Below are 11,503 nucleotides of genomic sequence, written 5' to 3' on the forward strand. Positions count from 1 at the left end.
AGCATCTGTGTTTTGGCAGTGATCCCGTACCACTTCACAGTGTCCACCGGAGACGACCGTGACGCCAGCACCACCAGTCGGGTTTACATTATCATCATGGGGCCCAACGATTTAGAAACGGAGCGACTCTGGCTGGATCTCACTGATGGGAAGACATGCTTCGCTGCAGGAGGAATGGAGCACTTCATGTGTTACGGACTAGACGTGGGTGAGATCAAGAGAGTTGAGGTGAGACTCTTCTGTTGTTTGTTTTAAACACATCAAACAGAGGAGTGAACGTTTACACTATTGTTCAACTTTTTAATGTTTTTGAGAGAAGTCTCTTCTGCTCACCCAGGCTGCATTTATTTGATCAAAAATAATGTAAAAATTGTGAAATATTATTACAGTTTACAATAAATATTTTCTATGTGAATATGTGTTAAACTGTAATTTATTTCTGTGATGCGCAGCTGTATTTTCAGCATCATTACTGCAGTCTTCAGTGTCACATGATCTTCAGAAATCATTCTAATATGCTGATTTGCTGCTCAAGAAACATTTCTGATTATTATCAATGTTGAAAACAGTTGTGCTGCACAATATTTTTGTGGAAACCGTGATGCATTTTATTTTTCAGGATTCATAGATGAATAGAAAGTTCAAAAGAACAGCATTTATTTGAAATATAAATATTTTGTAACATTATAAATGTCTTTACTGTCACTTTTGATCAATCCTTTCTAGGATTATTATAGTTAACGAAAACATGCTTTAAATAAAATAAACATTAACTGAAATAAAAAATTAAAAAAGTAAAATTATTTTTGAAATGCCAAAAAAATATGTAATTAAAACTGATTCCAGGATTTAAAAAAAAAAAATACTAAAGAAAACTTTTTTACTTAAGTACAAAAAAGTCAAAAGTATAAAAACAACTAAAACTAAATAAATTAAAACTGATACATACTAATTAATAAAAACTATATAGACATATAATGAAAACAGAAAATAATTCAAAATATCAACAAAAACTATATTATTTAAAAAAAATGTAAACTATGAATAGTAATGTAACGTTTGAACTAGGGGTGTGCAATATCGACAAAAAATAATACCTCAATAATTTCTGGGATTTTATCAATAACGATAATTAGGCGATATTTTGCTGAGTGTGTTATTGTGCTGATATCTTAAGGACTGCCGTGGACAGCTGATTTTGATATTCTTCATATTCTGTGAGGGGATAAAACATTTTTCCAATAAGTTTAAATTAATTTTTTGTTTTATGGCATTTTTACCTTTATAAAGCCATTTAAAAAATAAAATAAAATAAAAAAAGTGTCCAATTATCTTTTGAGTCAAATTCTTACATTTAATCAGTGAATTAGAATAATAAGAAGTTTGGGATGTTACCAAGCAAATTAAATCAGTATCAACAAAATTCATCTTCACAATGCAGAGGAAACACAGAAGCTGCGTCTGAAGAGGTGTTTAGATGTATTTACTCACTGTTTAATGCAGGACATGAATGCATTTAACCTGCAATTACAAATACATAAATAATGTTTTGATATATTAAACATAAAACTTTGAATACTGATATTTGAAATGATTTAAATAATGAAAAGATACTTTAAATGTGAAATTAAAACCACCAGCAGGTGGCAGCAAGTCACTGTTAATAAGTGAGTCATTGCGATTGAACCGAATCATTTAAACGATCGATTCATTCAGGAACGAATCACCGTCATGAGACTCAAAACAGTGTTGTGACTGTGTTTGGAATAATTTTTGTTGTCAAAATAGCGCAAAACAGGAAATATAGCGTCTAAAACGTAAGTCTCTTAATTAACTTGTTTATTGAACTTTTGCAAACAAGATCTAGTGATCATGGCTGCAGTAATTCATCAAACGATGTAGAAGAGCGTCAGGAACAGCCGTGTTTGCATGTTATAACACTTCAGCCGTCATGTGCATGTGATCAGCAGTATCAGCAGTTGATTGCCAGTGAATTCTCGCTCCAGTGCTGATGTTCTGTCCTCAGTTGGGTCATAACGGAGCGACTCCAGAGAGCTGCTGGCTGGTGGACCAGCTGTCGGTGGCCGTTCCCACCAAAGGCATTCAGTACAACTTTCTGTGCAAGTGCTGGCTGGCCAAAGACAGAGGAGACGGTCTGACGGCCAGAGTCTTCAACATACTGGACGCCACCACCATCAGCATCATCCGGAAGGTCCAGACGCTCGTTAAGTGTGATCAGTCTGAAGGTCTCTGTGTGTAGATGGCAAGGCTCATATTCTGGCTGTTGTTCAGGTGGTTTATGAGGTGACGGTGGTCACCGGTGACACTCAGAATGCAGGAACAGACACCAACATCTTCATATCCGTGTTTGGAGCCAACGGGAGCATGGAGGAGATGCTCCTCGCTAAACATGAGGACAGGTACGTATTTACCAGAATCACCAACAGCCATATTTAGGTTTTTGTTCATATTTTGAATTAGATTTTATTGTCATATTTTCTGTTTTCATTTTGAATTTAAAGTTTTTGAAATTATTATTTATTTATTTTTATTTTTTAAATGTCTATATAGTTTCTATTTTATTTCGTTTTAGTTATATTTAGTACATCAAGGTAAAGTAAAAATGAAAATGTGAAATGTCGACTTAGCTGAAATAAAATAAGTTTAAGTTCTTATAATTTTATTTTAGGTAACATTTTTTTTTTTTTTTCAAGTAACAGTTTTGTTTTACTGTTTAAGTTTCTTTTTATATTCATATTTTCCATTTTAATTTTAAAGTTCAATTCATAGCAATTTTTTTTTGTCAGGTGTTTTTGTCATGTCTATTAATATTTGTGTGTGTGTGTGTATTATGTGCATGTATGCATGTGCATGTGACTATATGTCTATATCGTTTTTATTAATGATATTTTTCAACAAAAATAAGAAACGTTGCCTTAGCAACTAGCTGAAATAAAATTAATGTAAGTTTCTTTTTTTAAATATCTCATTTCACTTAAAGTTTGTACTATTTCTAGTAAAAGTAGTGAACATTTTTATTTCACTTAATGTTTATTTGATTTCAAGTAATGACATTGTTATAGTTAGTTTTTTAAAATTTTAAATTAGTTTTTATTTTTGTATTTTCTATTTTCACTTCAAAGTATTCGCAATTTTGTTGTGTGTTTTTGACATTTTTATTAGTTTTAGTTATTTTAGTACATCAAGTTAAGCTAAATGAAAGCAAGAAATGTTACATTGTCGAATAGCTGAAACAAAATATTTATTTTACTTAACATTTATTTTATTTCAAGTAATGGAAATATATTTTATGGTTTATCTTTTGTCATTTTGTCTTTTATGTTTTGTTTGAATGATTTTATAAATGTATTTGCAATTTTATTTTTAGTCATTCTGTTGTGCATTTTTGTCATTTTTATTGTTTTTTTATGTATCTAAATATATAGTTTTTATTAAATTTTATTTTAGATTAAGTGATTTTATTGCATCAAGTTAAATGAAATGAAAAAGAGAATTGCTACTTGGGGAACTAGCTGAAGTAGTGTTTGTTTGTTTTTTCAGTTAAAATTAATTTTATTTTAAGTAACGAAAAAAAGTTTTTTTTTTTAAAATGGTTTTAGTTTTAGTTTAGTTTTAGTTTAATAACCGTGGTTTGTGGTAGGTTTGAAAGAGGACAGGAAGACACGTTTAACCTGGAGATCGATGACATCGCGCCCCTAAAAAAGCTTCGTGTTCGTATCGACGGGACAGGAAGTCGTCCTGATTGGTTCCTCGACAAGGTCAGTCTGTGATCCGAGCATCTAATGAAACTCGAGCAGCTCACATCCTGTTCAGACTCAAATCTGAGAGTCTTTTAATCAGGTTACCAGGTTAAGCACAACATAATGACTGAAACTCATTAAGGGCATGACTATAAACATGTTGTTTGTTCCTGTCAAATGACCCAGATAATCATGAGAAACCTGAGCACGGAGGAGGTGTATGTTTTCACCTATGAGGAGTGGCTCTCTAAGACCAAAGGACCCAAGAGGACCAAGGTCTGTGAACTTCCTGCGGTCGTGGAAGATGAGGAGATGGTGGAGAAAACCACATACAGCATCCAGGTTAAAACCAGTGACATCGCTGGTAGGTGTAACGAGCAAACATGATGCAGTATTACACCACGGAAGGAATTCACAAAACATCTTCAGGCTAAAAGTAGCTCATAACTCGCCGATTTAGGAAAAAATCATAAAAATAAGGGGCGTGTCAGTCCTAAATTTAGGACTCCCAAATTTGTGCTCTAAGAGTATTTTAGCGCTAAAACTAGCTCCTAAATCTGTGAAAGGTTAGGAGCAGTGAAAAGGTCACAAACTATCCTAAAATAGCTGTTTCTGGAAATCTGCCTCGGAACGTAAACGCATTTTAGAAACATTTGACAATAATTAGCTTTTTAAAAGGAATCGCCTTTGATTTTGGAAGTTATCCCAACTCTAAACTTCCCTTTGATTATATGCTTGTTTTCATTAATCAGCCGGACAAGAAGTAACAGTCCAATTTGGTTTTATTTTATGTTTGCATGTCTTACTATCAGCCGTGATTATTCTACTCTGTTAATTAATGCATATTCACTAATTGTTTACGAGAAGCACACATGTAAGAGGCTGACTATTAGCTGAACATATACTTGTTTAATTAGTGACACTTAGCCTGCATTTTAAAATCTTTATTTGAATGTGGCATCATAATATCGCGCTTTACAATATTTCTATGAATAAATCTCTGACAGAGACTATCAGCCAATCACTGTGTGCGTAGTTAATAAGCACTCTGACATCACCCATAGCAACGAGGTAAACTCCGCCCCCTTACTCTGAGCTTAAGACTGCTCTCTGTTCCTGAGTACAAGTGTGTCTCGGCAGCTTTGTGAACAGGTTTTAAGAGAAAACTCTTTGCTAAAAACTTTACTGCTATTTAGGAGAACTCTTAGTGGTGAGATAAAATGTTTTGTGAATACGGGCCCTGATCGTGGTTACTAAACAGATCAACATCATATCAAGGATACTATTGTTCACTAAAACTACAACCATAAAAAAACAACAGTTTTCATTACTTACGTACAATATATGTTAACTGGGATAAAAACAAAAAAACATTTCAGGTAATTCCTAAAGAAACACCTCATTTTCATTTAGTTTAATGTGATGTATTAAAATAAGTAAAACTAAAATAAAATTAATATAAACTCTATAGATTTTTTTTAGAATTAGAATTACTGTAACTAAAATTAAAATAAAATGGAAAATATTAAAATTAAATCTAATTCAAAATCTAAAAGCAAAAATTATATTACTTGAAATAAAATAAGTGAAATTAAGTGAAAAAAAACTAACTTAAAATTTAATAATAATAAAAAGAACTTAATACAGAAAATATTTAATAGTTTTTTTCCCCCCCAAGTAAACTTAATTCAGCTTGTTGCCAAGGTATGTATTAAAATAACTAAAACTGAAGTAGAATTTAATTAAAAAAAATATATATAGATATATATATAAAAAAAAAACTAATAAAAATGAAAACACAAAATTACTATAGCTAAAATTAAAATGCAAATGAAAAAATAAAAATAGAAACTATAAGAGTATCTCAGTGCTAATGAATGAACACTGGTTCATATTGATTACAGACTTTGCAGAATCTAATCACTGTTGAGATCTCGTGAGGTTACAGGAGTCTCAGGAGAACAATCTGAGAAATGAAATAAAATACTCCATGTCCTCTACATTGAATCTCATGGCTGTCAGGACGGGAGAAAGCTGTGAGATATTAAAGAGATGTGATTTGTGATTGTGTGTTATAAATGAGCATCATGCTGCTCTTCTATAGATGCACAACCGTTTTCTCATGTCGTTTGGCAGCCGCCGGCACAGATGCCAATGTGTTTCTGATCGTGTTCGGGGAAAACGGAGACACGGGAACGCTGGCACTGAGAGAATGCAGCAACAGGAACAAATTCGAACACAATCAGGTGGATGTTTTCCGTTTCGGGGATATTCTGAGTCTGGGCGAGCTATCCAAGGTCCGAGTGTGGCACGACAACAAGGGTGAGAAACGTTCTGTGTGTGTGTGTGTGTGTGTGTGTGTGTGTTTGGCTATTTCTATAACACCAGAAAGCAGGGCACTATTCAGTGAAGACAGGATAAAAACAGACTAAAAAATAATCCTAAAACAGTAAATGTGTCCCTGCAGCACAGAAGCAGTCATAAGCAGCACAGCTATATTTGTAGCAATAGCCAACAATACATTGTATGGGTCAAAATTATCCATTTTTCTTTTATGCCAAAAATCATTAGGATATTAAATAAAGGTCATGTTCCATGAAGATATTTTGTAAATTTCCTACCTTAAATATATCAAAACTTAATATTTTATTAGTAATATGCATTGCTAAGAACTTCATTTGAACAACTTTAAAGGCGATTTTCTCAGTATTTAGATTTTTGCACCCTCAGATTCCAGATTTTCAAATAGTTGTATCTCAGACAAATATTGTCCAACAAACCATACATCAATGGAAAGATTATTTGAGCTTTCAGATAACTGTATATCAACATACAGATGATGATGTATAAATTTCAAAAAATGTACCCTTATGACTGGTTTTGTTGTCCAGGGTCACAAATAGCAGCTACGGTTTTTGAGAATAAAAAAAAGGATTTTAGGCAACACAAAATTAATACCCGTGGCTCCTGATGATATATTGAGGTCTTATGAAGCGAAATGATCAATCTGTGCAAGAAACTGAACATTATTTACAGCATTATTACTTGTAAACCACTCTTTAATGCAGTTCAGAGATGCCATGAATGCATTTACACTGCAGTCGCAATTACATAAATAATGTTATGAGATTATTGTTTTAAGTATAACATAGATTGAATATAGAATTATGAAATGATACTTGAAATATGAATATGAGGTGGCGGCAAATAAGTGAATCATTGAATTACTGATTCAAAGATTGATTCAAAGATTGATTCATTGATTCATTCAAAATGGCTGATTCATTGAAAAATGAAGTGATGAAGTGATGAATTCTGAACCATGTGCAAGTATACTGTTCTTACTATTTCTGCCATAGAAATATATGCTGAAATACTAAGAGTCATACACTAGTATGCAGTTTTAAATTTAGAAGCTGTCTTTATGATTGGCTTGTTGAATCATTAACTGACTTTTTGTTCAAAAATGCTGAATCGCTCAGGAACGAAACACCATTGTGTTGATCAGGGGTGAAATGATTGCTGAAACAGAGCAAAATTGTCCATTTTGACAATATTGTGTCTAAACTGTACGTTACTGTGATGAGGTCCGGCTCCTGGATGGCATCTGGAGTATGTCGATGTGAAGGACGACCTGCTGGATCAAACCTTCCGCTTTCCCTGCGACCGATGGCTGGCCAAAAGTGAGGATGACGGGCAAATCATGAGGGAACTGGCATGTGCCAATAACGATATTCTGGATCTCAGTGACAAGACCAGTAAGAGAAGAGCGTTGCCTATGTGTGTAACTCACGAGCAGTGTATTTGTTTTGTGCATTGAAATTTTCTTTGTAACGTCTTTTCAGAATATGAATTTGAGATCACAACAGCCAACTCTGAAGATGCCGAGACGAAGGAGAATGTCTGGATCATTCTGGAGGGGAAAAAAGGACGTTCAAAGGAGTTTATGATGGAAAACTCAAAGAAGAAGAAGTTTTTGCGGTATGTACAATGTCCCGGTTACACGCAATGTCATTTTAGCCAATGTTACATATAACTAACCAAAGCAAAAAACAAAAAAAACAAAACAGTTTTGTTAATTTCAGCTAGGCAACATTTCTCAAATTTCTGTTTCTTAGAAATACAAATGAACAAAAAACTATATAGACATATTTAATAATAATAATAATAATAAATATAATAAAAATAACAAATACCAATAAAAATAACTAATAATCACAAATAATCATAAAACGTTAACTAAAATTGAAAAGTGGAAAATATAAAAATAAAAATGAATTCAAAATATTAATAAAAACTTATTAACTTATTTCATCTAGTTGCTAAAGCAACATTTCTCATTTTAATTTAGTTTAACTTTATGTACTAAAATCACTAAAAATGAAACAAAAATGAATTTACATTGACATGACGTATATAGACATTTTAAAACAAAAATATAAAAATTACTAATAGTAGAAACCAAAAAAAAATTCAAAAGCAAAAATGCTAAAACGTTGACTAAAATGGAAAATATAAAAATATTCAAATATTTAAAAACTTAAAACTTTTGTTTTTGTTTTTGTTTAGTTTAACTTGATGTACTAAAATAACTAAAACTGAAATATACAGTAAATAGCTAAAACTATACAGACATATTAATAAATAAAATAAAAATAACTACTAATAATAAAAATAACAAATAATCACAAATAATCCTAAAACGTTAACTAAAATTGAAAAGTGGAAAATATAAAAATAAATAAAAAATATAAAAACTTGAAAAAAATGAAACAAAAATGAATTTACATAGACATGATGTATATAGACATTTTTAAAACATAAAATATAAAAATAACTACAAATAATAAAAACAAAAAAAATTACAAAAGCAAAAAATACTAAAAAGATAATGAAAAGTATAAAAATAAAAATAAAAATAATCAGAATATTAATAAAAACTATAATAGTATATCAATGATACTAAAATAATTCAGATTATTGTTTAGACCTGTCCAAATGTCCAATAATTAAAGAAAACACATTTTTGCAGTGACAAACGTTAAAAATAAATGACCATTAAACAATAATCTGACTCTGTTTCAGAGGTGCCACGGATTCATTCGAGTTTTCCTCTAAAAATGTGGGCGAGATCGTCGGTATTTGTTTGGGCCATATAACGAAGGAGAAGAAGGTGAAGAACGAGTCTTTCTGGCACGTGCAGGAGGTGGTGATCACGGAGAAAGAGCTGAGAAACAAGTGAGTTTATGTCTCGTATATCTGAAATCAGGGATTCACGATATTATCGGTGCGTTATTGGAATCAGCCGATAAAGGTTCAAAATGTAAACGATTTGAAAAAATGATGCCGATATGCCTTGGCGATGAGACGGATAGCTCATATGTGCTCAGGGTGTGATAGTGATAAGATCACATCAGCAGTGTGGTCATTCTTGAAGCAAACTTTTGCCTGAATTGTGATTAGATTCATTGTTTTGGATTGCTGCATTTAATTTGAGAATGTACACACAGAACGATGTGTCCAGTGTGCGAGAATCAACAGGCGTTATTTTTACTTAGGGGGCGCTGTTGGCCTACTTGTAATAAAATGAAAGTAAAATACACAAATATCATTAAGATACTTGTGTTTCTGAATAAATAAAGCAGAATCGATGTCATAAAATCACGAGTCTGTTTTGATTTAAAGGTCAGGAGCTATAGCTTGCATGAATAAAAATCACAAACATTACACTTGTAAAATAAATAATTTATATATACAGATTTATTCATTAAAAATGCATATATTAATATTTAATTATTTTTAATAAAATATATTATATTTTTTTCAAATGGATTATGGAAACTTAAATACAAGGTGCTGTAAAAGATTTTTAGAATTTTTACAGCTCTTTTGCTTTAGACCATCTATTAATGTTAAATCCACAAATAAAATGTTAAGGTTTCAACTGCAAAAACAGAAAGAAAAAAAAACAGCAGAGATTACAGTTATTTTCAATGTACTCTCATTTAAAAAAGAACTTTAAGAATGTTTATTACTTCTACACTGCAAAAAAAGATTTTGGCCATTGGCAGATATTTTTGCTTGTTTTAAGGAAAAACTAACAAAATTTTATTTTATTTTTTTTTACAGAAAACAAGACAATTTCTTAAGTCATTTTACTTATACAGTAAATTCATCGTGATTCAAGAATTTTTAGATATTTATACTAGAAAAAAAAACACTAAGTAAGAGAATCATTTTTTGCAGTGAAACAAATGAGTTTTTGCTCAAAACTAAGCAAAATTAAAAATACTTTGTTTATAATCTCTGCACAGGAGAGATTTGGTGTTGTTTCAAAACAAAGGGAAATCGGTATTGGCTATCGGCCAGAATAATTTGCAAAATATCGGTGTATCGGATATCGGCAAAAATCTAATATTGTGCATCCCTATCTGAAATCCTGTCGTGAGCAGCTCCGAGCGTCATTCTCTCTGTTTATCCTCTGCAGATTCTACTTCACATGCGACGCTCGGATTCCGCTGGCGGCCAAGAAAGACGAGTTCATGACATTTGAGTGCACCAAAACTGTGGAGAGCTTCGCCAGCAAAGTGCGCAGTCTGGTTCCCGTCAAATACGAGATCATCATCATCACCGGAGACGTGAATGACGCCGCCACCGACGCCAACGTCTTCATCACGCTCTACGGCGTCAACGGAGACTCTGGGAAGCGAGCGCTGAAGGGGAAGTACAGAAACCTGTTTGAGAGAGGACGGACAGACCGCTTTCTGCTGGAGATGCTGGATCTGGGCGAACTCTTGAGGATCAAAGTGGAGCACGATGACAACGGCACTTCGTCCGGATGGTACCTGGAGTGTGTGGAGGTCACCAACACCGCCAACTGGGTGACCACTGTCTTCGTCTGCGGAAAGTGGCTGGACAGAAATAAAGCAGATGGACAAACTCACAGAGTGCTGTATCCGAAATATTAAACGCTTTGGATTTTTAACTAAAGACGTTTCAGAAATCACTCTCTTTGGGATAAAGCAGTTTGTACTTTTTTAAAGAAATTCAAATAAACATCCTTTGTACTGAGAATTACTGTCATATTTGTCATCAGGTTTCTTTAGATCCTGTCACATTGTCCAGCGACTGAACCTGTAAACTTTATGTAAGCCGCCAAAAACGTTGTCTACTCACTGCAAAAAATGATTTTCTTACGTAGTATTTTTGTCTTGTTTTCGTAGATAAATATCTAAACATTCTTGAATCAAATCATTTTACTTGTCAAGTAAATGCATCTTAAGATATTGAGTCTTGTTTTCTAAAAAAAATAATTACAATTTTGTTAGTTTTTGCTTAAAACAAGCAAAAATATCTGCTAATGGGGTAAGAAAAATAATCTTAATTCAATGGCTAAACAAAATTATTTTTCTTGCCCCATTGGCAGATATTTCTGCTTGTTTTAAGCAAAAACTAACAACATTTTTATTATTTTTTAGAAAACAAGACATGACATCTGAAGTCATTTTACTTGTACAGTAAATTCATCTTGATTCAAGAATGTTTAGATATTTATACTAGAAAACAAGACAAAAACAGTAAGAGAATCATTTTTTGCAGTGCAAACTTTTGTCAAACCACTTTGAGATTCAATTTTAAGTCATCCTGAGATTTTAAGTTAATATTTAGATAATTTATCAACGCATTTGCATGTTCACGATTCTCTGATGTTGGTTAATAGTCATGTGACATGCAGAAAAACA

The 11,503-nt window shown here is 32.4% G+C and overlaps 1 protein-coding gene across 4 annotated transcripts in view; it reads left to right on the forward strand.

The window, feature by feature from the left end:
• Nucleotides 1-10,911, forward strand: part of loxhd1b (lipoxygenase homology PLAT domains 1b) — a 36,602-nt gene extending 25,691 nt beyond the window's left edge. For 3 of the 4 annotated variants that reach the window (XM_058783805.1, XM_058783806.1, XM_058783807.1), the window contains 10 exons: nucleotides 20-228; nucleotides 2,027-2,212; nucleotides 2,293-2,420; nucleotides 3,662-3,779; nucleotides 3,948-4,125; nucleotides 5,898-6,083; nucleotides 7,349-7,519; nucleotides 7,607-7,742; nucleotides 8,847-8,999; nucleotides 10,249-10,911. In XM_058783805.1, coding sequence (XP_058639788.1) covers nucleotides 20-228; nucleotides 2,027-2,212; nucleotides 2,293-2,420; nucleotides 3,662-3,779; nucleotides 3,948-4,125; nucleotides 5,898-6,083; nucleotides 7,349-7,519; nucleotides 7,607-7,742; nucleotides 8,847-8,999; nucleotides 10,249-10,729 — 1,946 coding nt within the window. In that variant the 3' untranslated portion in view covers nucleotides 10,730-10,911. Of the gene's footprint in view, nucleotides 1-19; nucleotides 229-2,006; nucleotides 2,213-2,292; nucleotides 2,421-3,661; nucleotides 3,780-3,947; nucleotides 4,126-5,897; nucleotides 6,084-7,348; nucleotides 7,520-7,606; nucleotides 7,743-8,846; nucleotides 9,000-10,248 lie in introns of those variants that run through there. The other variant, XM_058783808.1, reaches the window with a different exon arrangement.
• Nucleotides 10,912-11,503: the final 592 nt, after the last annotated feature.

The sequence above is a fragment of the Onychostoma macrolepis genome, chromosome 08 (genome assembly GCF_012432095.1).
Source record: "Onychostoma macrolepis isolate SWU-2019 chromosome 08, ASM1243209v1, whole genome shotgun sequence".
Lineage (NCBI taxonomy): Eukaryota > Metazoa > Chordata > Actinopteri > Cypriniformes > Cyprinidae > Onychostoma > Onychostoma macrolepis.